General features: G+C 43.5%; 1 protein-coding gene across 1 annotated transcript in view; it reads left to right on the top strand.

The window, feature by feature from the left end:
• ACOXL (acyl-CoA oxidase like) overlaps positions 1 to 15479 on the top strand; it is a 375298-nt gene extending 359819 nt beyond the window's left edge. Inside the window, 1 exon segment of the mRNA XM_045054588.1 lies at positions 14682 to 15479. Coding sequence (XP_044910523.1) covers positions 14682 to 14882 — 201 coding nt within the window. The 3' untranslated portion in view covers positions 14883 to 15479.
• Positions 15480 to 17756: the final 2277 nt, after the last annotated feature.

Below are 17756 nucleotides of genomic sequence, written 5' to 3'. Positions count from 1 at the left end.
CTTTCTGAACTTACTTACTAATTCTAGGAGTTCTTACAAATTCCTTGGAATTTTCTACATAGACCAACATGACATCTGAAAATAGGACAGTATTTCACTAGATATAGGATTCTGGGATGAGGGTTCTTTTCTTTCAGCACCTGAAGGCATTTTTGGCTTCATGGTTAATAATTAAAATCCATTGTCATTCAAATTGTTTTTTCCTTTATAAGTAAAGTGTGTTATTTCTCTCTACCTTCAAGACTTTTTGGAGGGGGTGGGTCTTTAGTTTTCAAAAGTTTAACTATGATGTTCCATGTGTGGATTTCTTTGGGTTTATCCTGGGTCAGGTTTGCTCAGCTTTTTGAATTTGTTGGTTTCTGTCTTTTGGCAAAAATGGGGAATTTTTTTTTTTTGGTCATTTCATTAAGTGCTTTTTAGTCCTACCTCCCTTTCTTCTACTTCTGTAACTCTGATAACACTTAAGTTAGATATTTTTTTTATATAATCACACAGGTCCCTAAGCCTCTGTTCATTTTTTTTCAGTCTATTTTCTTTCCATTGTTCAGAGTCATAATCTCTATTGTTCTGTTTTCCAGTTTACTGATTCTTTCCCCTATCTCCTAAATTTTGCTATTGAGGATATCCACTGAGTTTTTATACAGGTCATTATACTTTTCAGTCCTCACATTTCTATTTGTTTTTTTGTATTTCCTATTTCTTTGCTGAGATTTTTTGTTTGTTTGTTTGTTTCAAGTGTGGTCATATCTGATTGTTGAAGCATTTTTATGAAGGTTGCTTTAAAATCTTTGCTGGATAATTCTAGCATTTCTGTCATCTCAGTATTGGCAACTATTGGTTGTCTTTTTCTTCAGTTTGACTTCTGATTGAAACCTGGACATTTGGGGTATTAAATTATGAAACAATGGGATTTTGTTTAAGCCTTCTGTTTTTGATCCATTGCTCCAGTGGGAGAAAAGGAGCATACTACCTTATTACTGCCCTATAGGGACAGAAGTCAATTCTCCATTCAATCTCTGCTGATATCTAAGGGGGGCTCCTTTTTACTGCTGGGTGAGGGTAGAACTTACAGGTGCCAACTGGGCCTCCACTGATACCTTCCTGGTGGTGAAGGGTAGGAGAGCTTCATTGCTGCTCCCCACATTGTCTCCATTAACACTGGCAGTGTCTCTGCTATCACCATGCAATGGTTAAATCCTTCCTTTCACTAGGCCTCCTTTACAGCACTCCATCTGGAAGAGGAAGGAGTGCATCTCCACTGCCAGGTGTAGGTGGAAGTCTAGCCTCTCCATGTGGTCTCCACTGTCATGATGGCAGACACCTCATTACAGCCTGGCAAGGGTGGAAGACTAAGCTCCCCACTCAGCCTTGAGAAGACATGTTGATAGAGTCATAGTCTTCTATGGTGTTTGGCTGGAGTAGGGTGGTTATTGTCTAAAAATTTTCTGTCTTGCTTGACAGCCCCTTTTGACTGGAGAGGACATGCTTTTGTTGGGGTTTATATCTGCATCTATTAATGTTCTTGGGTTGACATCTTCTTTAACTCTGAGTGTGGGATATATGAGGTAAAAAGGAAACCCAGAGAATTCACCACTGTGTCATTCCTCAGCTCCCCATATCCCTAAACAGACTGTTGTCTTCTCCTCACATTTGAGTCTTCTTATGTTTGTAATATATATATGACAAAACCTGAACAAAACCCTGCTATATATATATATATATATATATATATATATATATATATATATGGCCTCTTTATATATAAACTATATATGGACTATATATATATATATATATATATATATATATATATATATGTCAAAGTGGGCTTTGATTATGATTTTTGAGAAGAAAAAATGGTATCTGATAGAATGTTTTCTGGAGAGCTTCATGATTTCATTTGAACTCAGACTGATGGCCTCCCTGGATCTTCAATTTTTTTAGTCCTTTTTCACTTGAACCATCCCCAGCCCCTCTGTTCTCGTGCTGAAGAGTCTGCCTGCAACTGTTTCATCCAGTGACAATATCTTACTTTATCTGGAGGATTCTTTCCAGTCCTTGCTGGCCTGAGAACCATACAATCCTGATTCCTATAAGCCCAAGCAAGAAATTTTCCTAGGAAAGGAGTTAACCTATCTATGGTAAAATGAGAAAAATAAAATATATTGAGTTTTTTGTAATGAAAAATAGTTTTTCATTAAAAATGTCATTATGTTCTTTCTACTTTTTAGGTGCTGAATGTTACCATTTAAATAAAATAGTGATAATGGTCCATTTTTTTGATATCCTTACTTGACTATATATATATATATATATATATATATATATATATGTAGGCAATTACATGTTGGTTTGCCCCATATTGATTTTTTCCTTTCCTTTTCTCTTCATTGAAAAGAAATGAGGTCTACTTTACATATATTGAAGTATACAAATATTAGTGGTACAGTTCATTGAGTTTTGACAAATAAAATGGTAGATTGTATAATGTACACCCCATCACCCAAGAGATTTCCCTCAGCCTGTTTCCATCAATCCCTCCCTTTTGCCCCCAAGGTTCTGACTTTGTCATTACATTTCAGTTTGGCTGCTCTAGAGCCTTATAGGAATGGAAGCAAATAGACTCTCCTTTTGCTCAGCTTGATGTTTATGAGATGTTCAGTAGTTCATTTTTTCTTTTTTTCTTTTTTTTTCTGAGTGATATTTCACTGTAGAGATATCTCCCAACTCCTTCTCTTTCCCAAATGATCTCTCTAGGCCCCTGCTATATCAATCTTGAGCAATTGGCCTTGTTACCTCCAACTGACCTCAGCTGCATCATTCCATGGGTATTAAGGTACAATGTCTTATTTATACTCACTATGGAAAGAAAAAATAACTGAAGACTTTAAGACTTACTTTTAATTTTTTTCTTGCATTAGAAAACAATTAAAAATTGTTTATTCTTCTGTTGATTGACATTTATGGTATCATGGATCAGTATTATTATGAATAAAATTGTCAGGATCATTTTTATACAAGGTTTTTTCGACATGTTTTCATGTCTTTTGGTAAATACTTAGAATGGTTGGTATGGTAGACATTTATTGAACTGTTTAAGAACCATAAACAGTTCTTTTAAAAGTGGTTATATCATTTTACATCCCCACTAGTAACATATAAATGTTCCATTTTTCCACATTCTCATCAACATTTGGTGTTGTCGGTCTTTTAAATTTTAGCTATTTTAGTGGATGCGTAGTAATATCTCATTGTGTATTAATTTTCATTTCCCTAGTATTTAATGGTGTTGGGCACCCTTTCAAGGTGCTTATTGTTTCTTCTTATGTCTTAGTCTTTTGTCCACTTTTAAACTGTGTGTTATTGTTGTTTTAAATATTGAGTTATAAGACGTATACATTCTACGTACAAGTATTTGGGATTTTCCCAGTCTGCGGCCTATTCATTTTCTTAACAGTATCTTTTAAGAAGCTGAAGGTTTTAAGTTCAATGGAAAAAAAAATTGTCAACTTAAAATTTTTTGTCAGTGTGTTTGGGCCTTGTCTAAGAAATCTTTGCCTAACTCAAGTTTGCAAAGGTATTCTCTCATGCTTTCTTCTAGAAGCTATGTGATTTTTGCTTTTACATTTTGGTCTATGTCTTATCTCAAATAAATTTCTGAGTATAGTATGAGGTAGGGGTTGAAGTTCATTATTTTTTATACAGTTATCCAAGTGTTCAAGCAACATTTGTTAAAAAGATTATCCTTTATTAGCACCTGGGTGGTTCAGTCAGTTAAGTGTCCAACTCTTGATTTTGGCTTAGGTCATGATCTTAGAGTTCATGGATTCGAGCCCCGTGTCAGGCTCTGCACTGACAGTGTGGAGCCTGCTCGGGATTCTCTCTCTCCCTCTCTCTCTCTGCCCTTCCCCCACTCGTGCGTGCATGCTCTTGCTCTCTCTCTCTCTTTCTCAAAATAAATAAACTTAAAAAAAAAGATTGTCCTTTATCCATGGAAATATTTTGGCTTCTTATTAAGAAAAAATTGATCATGTAAGTGTGGGTTTGTCTCTGGGCTCTCTATTCTATTCCACTGATGTACTTATCTCCTATTTTGCTAATTCTGTCTTTATTATTATATTAAATTTTATACCAGAAAATGTAAGGCCTTCAGATTTTTTATTCCTTTTCAAAATTGTTTTTGTTATTCTGAAAACTGCCTATTTCCATACATATTTTAGAATTAGCTTGTGAATTTCATGGAATAAAGAAGGGGACAGCTAGGATTTTGATTGTGATTCCATTAAACCTATATATCAGTTTGGGGGGAATTGATGTTTTAACAGTCCATGAACATGGTATGTCTCTTCATTTATTTAATTCTTCCCAACAATGTTTTAGAATTTTCAGTAATAGAGTTCTTGAACAGATTTCATTAAATTTATTACAAAGTGTTTTTTTTTCAAAGCTATTGCAAATTATGTATTTAAAATTTTAATTTTCTATATGTTTCATATTTAGTACACACACAATTAATTCTTGTACATTGCCTTGTATACATAAGCTCACTAACTCACCTAATAGTTCAAGCATTTTATTTGTAGATTCCCTGAGATTTTCTAAGTACTCAATCATGACATCTAAAAATAAAAAGACTTGGGGCGCCTGGGTGGCTCAGTCGGTTGGGCGTCCGACTTTGGCTCAGGTCGTGATCTTGTGGTCCATGAGTTTGAGCCCCGTGTCGGGCTCTGTGCTGACAGCTCAGAGCCTGGAGCCTATTTCAGATTCTGTGTCTCCCTCTCTCTCTCTGACCTTCCCCCATTCATGCTCTGTCTCTCTCTCTCTCTCAAAAATGAATAAACGTTAAAAAAAAATTTTTTTAATAAATAAATAATTAATTACATTAAATTAAATTAAATTAAATTAAATTAAATTAAAAAAAAGACTTACTTCTTTCTTTTCAACCTATATGTTTTATAAAGATCCCACCAAGAGTCAAGTTGAGCAAGGGCTGCTTTAATTAGACCAAGGTCATTGTCCCTAGTCCAATTCCCACACACACCCCACTCCCATACTGCCTTTTTTGTCCTGTCAGCAGTTGAGCTGGGAGGATGTTAGACTATAGTCTGGGATATCTTCGATTCTCCATTGAGTTCAACTTCTGGTTGTAACTATGGGATCAAAGTTCTCTTGAATCTTTCTACATTCTAATTAGAAGTACAAGTCCTCCCAAATTTCTTTCAAAGCATCAGGACACAGTGTTTTCAAATTACTGCTTCAGGTCCTGATTATTTTTGAAGTTTTCATGAAATATTAGTTAAAGAAAAAAACGAGGAAGGATTTTTCTCAAATATACTAATCATGCATATGTTCATGTTAAGAACATAAACTAAATTTTTTGATATAAAACATTGTTACTTTTGAAATTGTTTGGGTCCATGAAATTCAAAGCTCCAGGACCCACTGCCACAGAATTTCTCCCTAATATCTTGGGTTTTACTGTATGTTCTGGCAGTTTGTGGGGCTTCTGTTTCTTGAAAAAATTTTTGGACTGAAAATTATTCCCTCTTGGGTATGCTTACATTTCTTTGGGTCTGTATTTACAAGGTTGAACTATCAGTTGATTAAACTACTGCATTCTTTTGTCTGAAAAGGTGTAAAGCTAATAGGTGTGAAGCTTTATTATAACCACCTAATTTAATATTCTTTCTAGTTTCACGTAAATGTCTTTGTAGAAAATGCTACCAAGAGCGGCATTGTGGTTACTTTAATTCCATTGCCAATACTTTTATATGGTTTCCTGTATTCTAAAGGGAAAGCTATATGCACTTTTCTTCTTTTAAAACTTTTCCTCTTATGAATCAGTAGCAGTATGAATAAATGTCAGAAGTTCTTATTAAGTGGTTAAAGTTGATGTCTCTGTCTCAGCATTCTTGTTTTAGGTAATGATGATTAAGCAGACTTCATAATGGAAAATGCCAGAGTGTTAAAGAATTTTTTTTTCTTACTAAGTAAAGAACACATGATAATAGTAATATTTGTAAATACTCGCTTTGTGCCAAACTTGCTTAATCCTTATATTTTAAAGATAAGAAAGGTAATCATGGCTTCGAGGTCACAACATCAGGGTTCAAAAGTCCCACTCCTTTACTGAAATGGGCATTGTCAGTAATATTTAGAAAATACCAGGATTGTGTACTCTCCAGTTGAAAAACATTGTGATAGGAAGAACATTTTGAAGGTTAATTTGTCTCTCCTCAAAATGAACTCTTGGGTTAGGTGAAATGAGGTATTTTTGTTTTTGTTTGTTAAGGAAGGCAATTTCTCCATTCTAACATTTCAGATTATACTCAATATTTTTATTAGCTGAAGAACTAATCGAATAAAGTATAATTTATACTGATTCAGAGAAAATACTAAGCTGGAGTCCTGATTATTTAATACAACCACAGAATTTCATTTCTTGCTAATGGAACTTGGCTGTAGAGAAAACCATGGGAATGTACATGTTCTTGGGACCAGGAGGCCCAATATGCCTAGCTCTGGCAGGCTTGAGATGCGGGCGGCCAGTAAAAACAAGAGCTGAGCTCCCCTTTCCAGTGGTTGTTGGGTAAATTGAGAGAGTTAGAATCATAGCACGTAGTGTGCTATTATGCCCCCCTGTGAGTGTTTCAGGTATGTTTTTCTTTACATTTACCACTAGCCAGGCATTTGGGCTAAGATGGCAAATTAGCTGTTACAGACCCACCACTCTGACCCTTTTCCTACAGAGGCTGGCAATTCTTTAGGAAAGGTGAATGGAGGGGGGAGAAGTAAGATCACAGCCCGCCTGTGTGAATTCAGTGAGTTTGGACGTCCCCACAAAAAGTTGTAATAGCTGCAGATTGAATTTTACCTGGTTGGGACAGTTTTCACTGACCATTCTGTGACGATCAGCACGTTTCTCTTCTGAAGGGATTTGAATTGTGTCTGGTGACTTGTGGTACAGACCAGAGGAGCAGAGAGGGCCTGTAGACCTGCGCGGCAGAGTTCATCCAACTCCCTGAACAAGAATCTACAGAGCAAGTGGCCCTCCCTTTACAGGAAGAAAATCTGTTTCCTTGAATACCCTTGCGTCTAAGCCCCACCGGCCCGGGCATGGTTTCTGGAGACTTGGAGGCTTATCCTTCTCAGGAAGAGCATCCAGATCATCAGGCTGGCCCTTTTGTATCATGGCAGCTGGCTCTGAAGCCAAGGCCCTCAGCACCTCCCTCTAGTGGCAAGATCCTAGAGGCCCCCTGGGCTGCCCATTACTGCCCTAGCCCTCTTGGGGAACCTGAGCCAGAGTGGCCGGCCAGACCCACATTCCCCACACTCAGCACATATGGAATATCGATTTTGACTTAGAAAGAACATCAGGGGCCACACGTTTGGACAGGGGCAGGGGCATTTCCTCATGGCAACCCTCTACCCTCCAGAGATGGAAACAGGGGGGGACGGGGGTAAAGATGGAGGCAGAATGGGTAGACGGGGCCGTAGAAGCAGAAAGAAAGCTCTGGATTAAAACCCTGGTTGTGCCCGTTATGAGGTGTGTTACTTGGAGCAAAGTTAAATGACATGTTCATGTCCCTTCAGCTAACACAGCAACTATTTCCCGATGGCCGTACTCAGGCAGTCCACCTGTAACCAAGAACAGAAAGCTTGAAAGAGGCTTAATTAAGTTATGGTAGGCCAAGTAAGGGGGAATGGGAAATGTGGTGATTCAGTGAAAGGTAATGAAGAGTGTCAAGTGGAAAGCAAGATAAATTTGCTTGGCCCAAGCAGAAGGGGGCAGATTGTACTTGGGTTGTAGGTGAGGAAACTAGTTGTGGGGACTCCATAAATCAAATTCTATTAAAGGACTCAAGTTCACAGTCAAGAACTTTACTTTAAAACTAAACTGAGTAGCAAGTGGAAGTGATTCTGGGCTCTTCAGAAGAAAAATGATCAGATCAAAACAACACTCGAGAAAGGTAATGTTGTGAGGCAGGAATCTGAAGAACTTGGTGAGGGTTTGAATCAGGCGGCTACAAAACAAGAGTGAGTGGAAAGGGTTCTCACACCAGATTTTTAGTATAACAACAGAGCAGAGGATTATGGATGACTTTTCCACGGAGGATAAAGACAGACAACAAAAATAAGCCAAGCCTTTCTCTTGTTGAGAGATTGTAGCAGTGTGCCTGAGGGATGGACGCTGATACTCATTTTATTTCACACTCTTAACAACCTTCTAGAGAAGGTGGTAGTTACTAAAATGCAGCAATACATTTTGCTACTGTTTCATTCACACGCATGTGGACACACACACACACACACAATCATTATAAAAGCTTTCAGACATATTAAAACGGGCCCAATTCATACAATAAGTAGCATCGTTGTACCTATTCCCTAGCTTGTCACTTCCAGGCTCCCATCACAGCACAAGTGGAACCCACCCACTCGGCTGATGAATGGCATTATGTGTTGATATATGACCTTTCTCAAGAAGGATACTCTAAAGCTGTTTTAAACAAGAAGCACCTTACGCATCCTAGAATAAAAAGAGACATCCGTTTGGATAGAAGTGCAAATTATGGGTCCCTATACATGGGCTGGATTTCCACATACTGTCACACTCAGACCCCAAGCTTCCATGTAAATAGACAAATTCATATTGAAACTTATTGGTCTGAGTTTCTCGGGAGACTTTAAAGGCCCTACTGATAGTATTGGGGGGGGGGGATAAAGCGTCAACAACTCTTTTGCTGCCTTTTGCAGTATGGGCTTCACATAATTACCTCACTCTATCCTCCCAACCAGTTCTGAGGTCAGACCTCTAACCTACACTTCAAAATTTTTGTCATGTTTATTTATTGATTTTGAGAGAGAGAAAGAGCGCAAGCAGGGGAGGGGCAGAGACAGAGAGAGGGAGAGAAAGAAACCCAAGCAGGCTCTGCACTGTCAGTGCAGAGCCCAATACGGGGCTCCAACCCACAAACCGTGAGATCATGACCTGAGCCGAAATCAAGAGTTGGATGCTTAACCAACTTAGCCACCCAGGAGCCCTTAATCTACCCTTTATAGTAGACAGACTCCCGGCCATGGAGATGAACCCCTGTTGGCCACCTTGTTTAAGAAATCTCTGGGAGTAGGGAAACACTGCAGTCCCATGAACTAAAGTCATGGAGATGTGCTAGTCTATCCCATCATACTAGCTGACTCTGGTTAGGTCTGACCAGGCCCCATCTGTTTCTCTCTTCTAATGGTGCAGGAGAACCTAAACATTTAGGAGACTTGGAATCTCTAGTTGCAACGATTTTCTGCCTTGCCCTCCCCATCCCTGACACTTTGATGTTACGGAGTATTTTTGTTGGAAGCTCAAGTCCCTTGTAGAGACGGTAAAGGCATGGCAGATGGGTTATATAAGCCAAGTCGTGGTGATTTGCCTTCTATACTGGGTTAGGAAAATGGGGTGGGTGCTGGTGCGCGGTGGGACTTCCACTCTGCTATTCAGATTCTCTCCCAGATACCCCACCAACTGGATAGTCATTTGGCTTTATAAACTTCTCTTTTACAACCTGAAATTCTCTTTCAGTTAAGAAAGATATTGTCCTCAGATAATTAAGAGGGTAGAAGTATAACTGAAGATTACCCTCTCCTCCCCACCCCCGTGATGGCAATTTGAATTTTACTTATTTTTATTTTTTTAATTTTTTTAATGTTTGTTTAATGTTTTTTAATGTTTTTGACAGAGAGAGAGAGAGAGAGAGAGAGAGAGAATCAGAGCATGAGTGGGGGGAGGGGCAGAGAGAGAGGGAGACACAGAATTCCAAGCAGGCTCCAGGCTCCGAGCTGTCAGCACAGAGCCTGACGCGGGCCCTCGAACCTGTGGACTGCAAGATCATGACCTGAGCCGAAGTTGGACGCTCAACCGACTGAGCCATCCAGGCGCCCCACAATTTGAATTTTAAAAGGAAGATACCTGGGGTGCCTGGGTGGCTCAATCTGTTGTGTCCGACTTTGGCTCAGGTCATGATCTCATGTTCATGGGTTCAAGCCCTGTATCAGGCTCTGTGCTGAGCTTAGAGCCTGGATCCTGCTTCAGATTCTCTCTCTCTCTCTCTCTCACAAAAATAAACATTAAAAAAATCTTAAAAGGAAGATGTCTGTCTTCGTTACCCATTGCCATATAACATATCACCCTAAAACTTAATGGCATAACAAAGCAATTGTTTACTTCTTGCAATTCCATGGGTAGGCAACCTGGGTCGTTCTCTGACTAGCCTTAGGTAGGATCGCTCCTGTGGTTGCTGTCATCTGAGTTCAAATGGACTAGAAGGTCCTGGATGGCCTCACTCACATATCTGAGAGTGGGCCTCGGCTGCTGACCGAGGGAACTTGGATCTTCTCCACATGGCCTTGGGCATCCTCCAGCAGGCTAGACCTGCACAGCAAAGTGGTCTCAGGGTCCCAGGAAGCGAGAATGGGCATGCATTGCAAGGCTTCTTGAGACCTAACCTCTGGAAGTCACACAGTGTCACCTTCTCCACATTCTATTGGTCGAGGTAAGTCACAAGGCAGCCCAGATTCAAGGGATGGAGAAAAAGGTGCTATCCCAGCGCCCACAAGAAAGGGGCTAACTGAGGGCCATTTCAAGCTGAGGTAAGGGATTTGACACAGAGAACAGCAGGAGGTCCCCTGCTGTTGGTAACAGAGGTAGGGGGCATGGGAAGAGGCAGGAAAACCTTCTGCACAGAGTCTTTGGAATAGCTGGGGTGTCATTGGGCACCTCATACCTTGAGCATCTATTGTATAATTAACACCAACACAAGGAAAACTGGATTTTGTTTAGAAGGCTGTAAAGCTTAGATACTGCCCATTCTAGACCATCCTAGTCTCCCACCTGGAATAAGGAAAATGCTGGGACAAAGAGGAAGAAAAGAGACAAACTACTGCAACTAGGTAGGGGTGGGAAGGCAAACTCGTTGTAAATTTCCCCCTGAAAATCCACATATCAACTTGTCTACCCGCTGTCCCTCGAGTGTTGAGCACTTCCACTTTCTTCAAGGTAAATATTCTCAGATCCCCGTCCCTGGATAGTTCCAGTGGATCTCATGTTATTATTTTTAGAGCAATACTGCCCATGCTATGCGTTCTTTAAATTTTTTTCTATAAGAATTTGTAACTTGTTCATGCTCTTTTATTTTTAAAGGACAGCTATGCATTGGTGTATTCTCAAAAGCTGGTGAATTTTCTTTGTAAAGGGACGGGTGGGCTTGGGGTGCTTTGACCAGAATGGTTGGGTCATATACTGGCATAATGGGGAGTGGGGGAGGCTACCATATGCGCCATTTTTGTGCTTATATTATGGACGTATATGTTTGGTAATATAACTAAACTTTAACAGTACAGATGTACCTTGTTTTATTGTGTTTCGTGGGTATTGCATTTTATTTTTTTTTTACAAATTGAAAGTTTGTGCCAACACGATGTTAAGCAAATCTGTTGACGCCATTTTCCCACCAGCATTTTCTCACCTTGTGTCCTTGTATCACATTTGGGTAATTCTTGCAATATTTCAAACTTTTTCATTATTATTTTATTTGTTGTGGTGATCTGTGATGAGTGACTACAACTAGCTGAAAGCTCAGATGATGGTTAGCATGTTTAGCAACAAAATCTATTTTAATCAACATACATATGTTGTTTTTGAGACATAATGCTATTGCACACTTAACAGACTAAGCTATAGCATGAAACATAATTTTTATATGCGCTGGGAAGCCAAAATATTCCTTTGACTTGCTTTGTTGCAATATTGGCTTTGTATTAGTGGTCTGGAACTGAACCTGCTATATTTCTTTTTTTTTTTAATATTAAATTTATTGTCAAATTGGTTTCCATACAACACCCAGTGCTCATCCCAACAGGTGCCCTCCTCAATATCCATCACCCACCCCCCCCATAAACCCTCAGTTTGTTCTCAGTTTTTAGGAGTCTCTTATGTTTTGGCTCCCTCCCTCTCGAACCAATTTTTTTTTCCTTCCCCTCCCCCATGGTCTTCTGTTAAGTTTCTCAGGATCCACATAGGCGTGAAAACATATTGAACCTCCTATATTTCTAAGGTATGCCTGCCCTTTGCTTAGTCCTAGGGGACTCCCTCGTAATAAAAAAAAATACCGTATATATAATAATAAATGCTATATTCGCTACTTAAGTTTATTTTCTATTAAGGAGATCCTATTTGTAAAAAGTCTTTGAAATTCTTCAACATCTCCTTGATCTAGAAGGCCTGTGTCTGCAGTATCCATCACTAAATCTCCAGTACCCAGCACAATCCGTACCACAGGATAGGATTCCAGTATGTATTTAGTAAGGGAAAGGACGATAATAATAATGATCATCCCCACAGGCAGAGGTAAGGGAGTATCTGGAATCGGAGTCAAACTTGTTATATAAGAAGTGATGCCCGATCCTTGGATCTGGACCAATGGGCCTGTTGCGGTCTGCAACAAATGGAGAAAGGGAGAAGGAGGAATATTTTAGACGGCCTCAGAAATTTAGGTTGAACAAAGAATCTCAGCAGTTGACACATGGTCTTCCCCTTCTATAACAGCATTCATCTGTAGAGTTTCATTTGAAGGGGTTGCTCCCTGAACACTTATGAGTAAGAAAACCCTCCTCTTCTCCAGCCGCTAGATCCTTTTTTATCACTTTATTCTTATTTTTCAAGTTGTGAAGGGGTGCCTGGGTGGCTCAGTTAAGTGTCCGACTTCGGCTCAGGTCATGATCTCGTGGTCCGTGGGTTCGAGCCCCGCGTCGGGCTCCGTGCTGACAGCTCGGAGCCTGGAGCCTGCTTCGGATTCTGTGTCTCCCTCTCTCTGCCCCTCCCCCACTTGGGCTCGCTCTGTCTTTCTCAAAAATAAACACTTAAAAAATGTTTTAAGAGAATAAAGTTGTGGAAATTGAATAGATTGTGGAATTGTGGAATAGTTGTGGAATTGAATAAATTCTGCCTCCTGCAATTTCTCTCTCTCGGTGCTTATTCTGTGTCTGGTACTGGCCAGACCAAACCCATACTCTCTTCCATATAACACTCATTCATATAATTGAATCTCCCCCATTGTCGAATATGTGACAAAAATTGGTTGAGTTTCATAATGCAGACCTAAAGGAAAACTTATCTTGAATAATGACATTACAATACATAGACGGTTTAAGGACTCCTACACCATCTCACGGTTTTGAGCTGTGTGGTTAAAGACCTTGAGAGTTGACAGATTAGTCAGGGATTTGTCAAGAGTATTAATTACCAACTTTGAAATCTTGGTCAGTGAAAGTTCATCATAGTGCATCTTGCAAATACGATCAAAGTCTTTTCACTACTGATTTTATGATGCTTAACCACAGTGTGTAAAGAGTGAAGGTTTGCATTAGAAATTACTGGTGTAATAGAGCACATTTTAAAGGCAGATGTATTGTTAGACTATTAAAATTCATGATCTTCCCCTATCCTACCCGAACCCCTGTTTTGGGGACACCCCCCCCCCCCTCATTGTCTCTGAACACCTGAAATGGCATTTTGGACTGCTATAAGGGAACTGTGCTCTTTACAGTATTAATGTAGCTCATTAATGACCACTGCTGTGAGGGCGGCTACAGTGGGGCTGGTGTAAGTGTTGTTTTTACAACCATAAAAACTTGGGGGCTAACTGTAATTTGGTGAGTGAAAGAAATTTATGGCTGGCTGAAAACTTAAAAAACGGAGGGGTAAATTGTGCAGCTGGTTATGGGAAAGGAAAGCAGACCCTCCGCCTTGTCCTTGTTGAGTTTTAGAAAAACAACCTATTATTTTTGGTAGCTTTTTTTTTTTTTTTTTTTTTTTGCCCTGGGAATAAAAAGAAAAAAAAATGCATTGGCACCTAATCCATGGAAAATGAAATTAAAATACACCCAATGCAGCTCCTCCAAAATCACTAGCTTACATTTCCCCCTCCCTTCTGCCGAGATGTCATATTTGTGTTTTCCAATGGTTATCAGAATACACATGGACATCTGCCAGGTTCCTCGGTGTTCGCCTTAACTGCAGGTTGATTTGCTGCAGTAACCAGGTGTAAGATGCACGGAGATGCCAGTGCTTGGTCTTGGTACCCCCAGTCCCACTGTGCCTGCATTTCGGGAACTATGGCCTGCTGCCAGCCAGGGGTGGGGAGGTGCTAGTCTGGTGAGAACCGGGCTAGTCTCCAATGGGTTCACCTGTCTGATGCTCTTCCTGTTCAATTGCGTCAGCACGCCAGAGGGGGGCACCCCAGGCACTCCAGAGGTGGAGGGGAGGAAAAGGATGGGGACTGGAGGAGAGGGGAGGGCAGGGCAGGGCAGGGCAGGCAAGGGGAATGCTGATAAAATTCCCAGACCTTGGTCCTGAGATTCCCATCTAATTTGGAGCCCGCCCCCAACCCTGTATGGAAGAAGTGGACTTCTGCAGGACCAGTTGTCACAGACTTGGGAATTTCTAAGATAAGTCTTGTGACGGTTATTCATGACCAACGGCCTCTACCCTCCTGGGTCCCGGGAAATCCAAGGGAAACTAGTTTCCCCAGTGGCTACCTGCGCAGGTGCTTGGGAGTGGGCGCAAAGCCAATGGCACCCCGCGCTGTAAGTGAGCCAACATCTGATCTGTCACTTTGTGTCATGTTTTGCAGTTACTGGATTTGTGCGACTCGGTGAAGGATGATGCCCTGAGGGTGATCTCCGCCTTTAACATTCCACACACCTCCCTCCATGCACCAATCGCCGGGATCACCAATGCGCAGGCGGCCTGGGCCTTCTACCCTGCACCGCCACAAACCCAGGCCCGAGAAGGGGCGCGCTCTCAGCGGCCCAAGCTGGGAGCCAAGTTATAGCGGGCGTGGCGGGAAGGGTGGTGGCTCGCTCGCAGTTGCCACGACACTAGCTTCTCTGACGCCTGGAGCTGGGGCCGAGGCCGGCCTGGCACGCGCTGGGCCCTCGGGGATTTTCGGTCGCAGAGCGAGGTTCCCACCGAGGCTGGCGCGGTTCGCGATGGGCTGTTGGGAAAGGAAGCCAGGCGGCAGCCCCGGAACACGGATCCTTATCACGTAACCCGGCCGCGCCCAGCCGCAACCTCTCCCAGCTTAGGCGCCTGATCCCCCTTGACAGTGGGTTCCCCTGCGAACACGCCCCACACCCAGGTGTCGCCAAAGGTCTCCTGCTGTCAGCGGTGATTCAGAGTTACAGTGATTTTTGGAAAACGCATTGGTGCTGCGTGGGGGGAAAAATCAAAGCATAAAAATCAAACACTCGTGGGCAAAGTTCAGCTCAGCAAATGATGCTTTTCCAGTGAATCAGATCCCCCTTGGAGTCTTCGAGGAAACGCACGGATGTGGAAAGGGGAGCGTGTGTGCCTGGAGTTTTGCTCTCCGCAGAGCGCGAACGCCGGCTCGTCCTCTCTGGCAGGCGGCTTCCGGACCGTAAGACAACGAGCGGAAAATATTTTTACCATATGAAATTGTAATCTGTTCTTTAGAGGAGCATAGATACAAAGTTTAATAAAGACATTAAGCGATGGGAAGGCGCTCCGGCTACTTCCGAGGATGGGGAGGCGGGCTAGGGCCGTACATTTCAGTTAAGTCGATTTCGGAACTCGGAGACACCACACCGGCAACGCCTGTGGTCTGGGCAAGGGCTGTAGATTTCCTATCTCATTTTTCAGATCATTGCCCCACTTCATTCTTGCTCCTTTCTCTCAGTCCAAGCCTTCCTCCTTACTCCCTCTCCACCTCTCCTGGCGGAGGAAGGAGTGGGCATAGCTCTGCTTGTGTCTGCGAGGGCGACATCCAGGACCGGACCGGAGCAGAGAGCCCACCTGCTCTTCCCACACGGTCCCTTTCCAGAGGACCTCCGGCCCCTGTGGGAGAGGGCGGGAAGAGCGCGGGGTGTTCTGCCAAAGCTCCCCAGCACAGTCTGGGCTGCATGAACAGCAGACTCCGAGACGACCTCCTCTTCGTGTCCCAAATAAGTGCGCTTAACCATTTGCTTTCCCTGATGCCTTTGATTTTTTGGTGTGTGTGTGTGTGTGTGTGTGTGTGTGTGTGTGTGTGTGTGTGTTTTATTTTTTGCTGTTGTTGTTTTAAAGTGTTCACAGGGTCGCTAAAGCAGACGACGCGGGGGCGGCGGAGCTGCACAGAAGCAGATGACAACCACTACGGCTTCTGCGTGGTTCTTTTCCTGTCCCGTCTGCGTCGCCCAACCCCACGGAGAGCTCAGAGCACTAGGTCGGGTTTGGGGCTCCCAGCGGGCACAGGAGTTCTGTTATTTTCCCCGGGGTGCTACTACAGCGGGCGGCTAAGGCTCAGAGATCACCCGTGGCCGCCACCTGAGGTCGAAGGCAGCAGCTCCAAGCCACGGTCAGGGTAGACATCTGGCCTCTGCGTCCACTTCGCCGCGTGCACGCCCTCGTTCTCTCCCTCTTGCGACGAAATCCCGAGGCAGAACCGGCCATGGGTTCTGAGTTCATGAGTCCATCCGGGAACCCCTGGCCTCCCACACTTCGCTCAGGATTCGCGGGAGGATGTGCTGAGAAGACTTTAACCAGGGGCTGTGCTGTCTCGCTGACGTTCCATGTCTGCTTATGCAGCGTAAAACTGACCGAGGTGGCCAGCAGCAGGACAAACGCCTCGCTGACTTGCTCCTCTGCAACTGAGGACCCTTCCTTCTTCGTTGGGGGGGGGGGGTGGGGAGGTTAGGTGATCCTTAAATTGAGTTTCTTTATTCCGTCTAACCGGGTCTCCCCCGTGGCAGGATGTTCCATCTCCCGACCGACCTTGCCCCCACTCCCCGGCCACGGCTGTCTCCTGGCTGTCTCCTAGCAGTGAGGGGTAACGGTGAGAACTCATAACCCACATTAGGAAAACAGATATGGGGGTGCGGACCCAGAGGTGTACCGTCCCCCCCAGCAGGAGTGGGAGTGGGGCCGCGGGCACCAAGGAGGAAGGGGATAGGAGCGCACAGGGAAAAGGGGTGTGTGGGGGGGAGTACTTCGCTCTCTACACCGCTCACCATGCGCGCCGCCTTCCTTGGCCTCACCGCGCCTCCCTGGCGTCTCTCTGAGAGCCCCACCAGTCTCTAGGATCCTAACTCCCCGAGCAGAGTTACGATCCTCTCTCCCACCTGAAGGCCGAGATTCTTCTGGGTTTTTTTTTTTTTCTTAAAAGGATTTTTTTTTTTTTCGAGTTCTTTTTTCATTTCCCTATTTTACCTGCTCTGCGCTCAGCCCCTTCTCGCTTCGGGGTTACGGAACAGACGCCTCCGGGGATCAGCTCCTGGCCTCTTTCTCCACTCGCCCCGCCAAGGGCTCTGCCTCTTATCGGAGGATCCGCGCGGGAGACAGGCTAGGTGTCCCTGCCAGATGGCAAGAGGAGGGAGCCTAAGACAATCACGTGAGGCGAGAGCGAGGAAGGTGAGCAGCCCTGCAGATCGGGGTCTCTCCCAGCACCCCAGACTCTGAGTGAGGAGAGCTTTGAGACCCTCTGCTCAACCTTGGACCTGCGTGTTCTCGGGTCAACCCAGTCCCCGCGTCTGCCCCAAAGAGGCTGAGAGAGAAATTCCTGCAGCCCATCAAGGGCTCGGGGGCGCCTCCTGAGGCCTTCGGCTGGCGGCAGCGGCCCAGCCCGCTTCTGCGTGCCCGGAGCGCCCCCTCTGTTCCAAGCGCACGTCTTGGCCTCTGCTGGATGGGGGAAAGGCAAGGGTACACTTTGGAG

The sequence above is a fragment of the Felis catus genome, chromosome A3, assembly GCF_018350175.1.
Source record: "Felis catus isolate Fca126 chromosome A3, F.catus_Fca126_mat1.0, whole genome shotgun sequence".
Classification (NCBI taxonomy): Eukaryota; Metazoa; Chordata; class Mammalia; order Carnivora; family Felidae; genus Felis; species Felis catus.
Note: the sequence above shows the minus strand (reverse complement) of the source record. Positions and strands in the feature narration are given on the sequence as shown.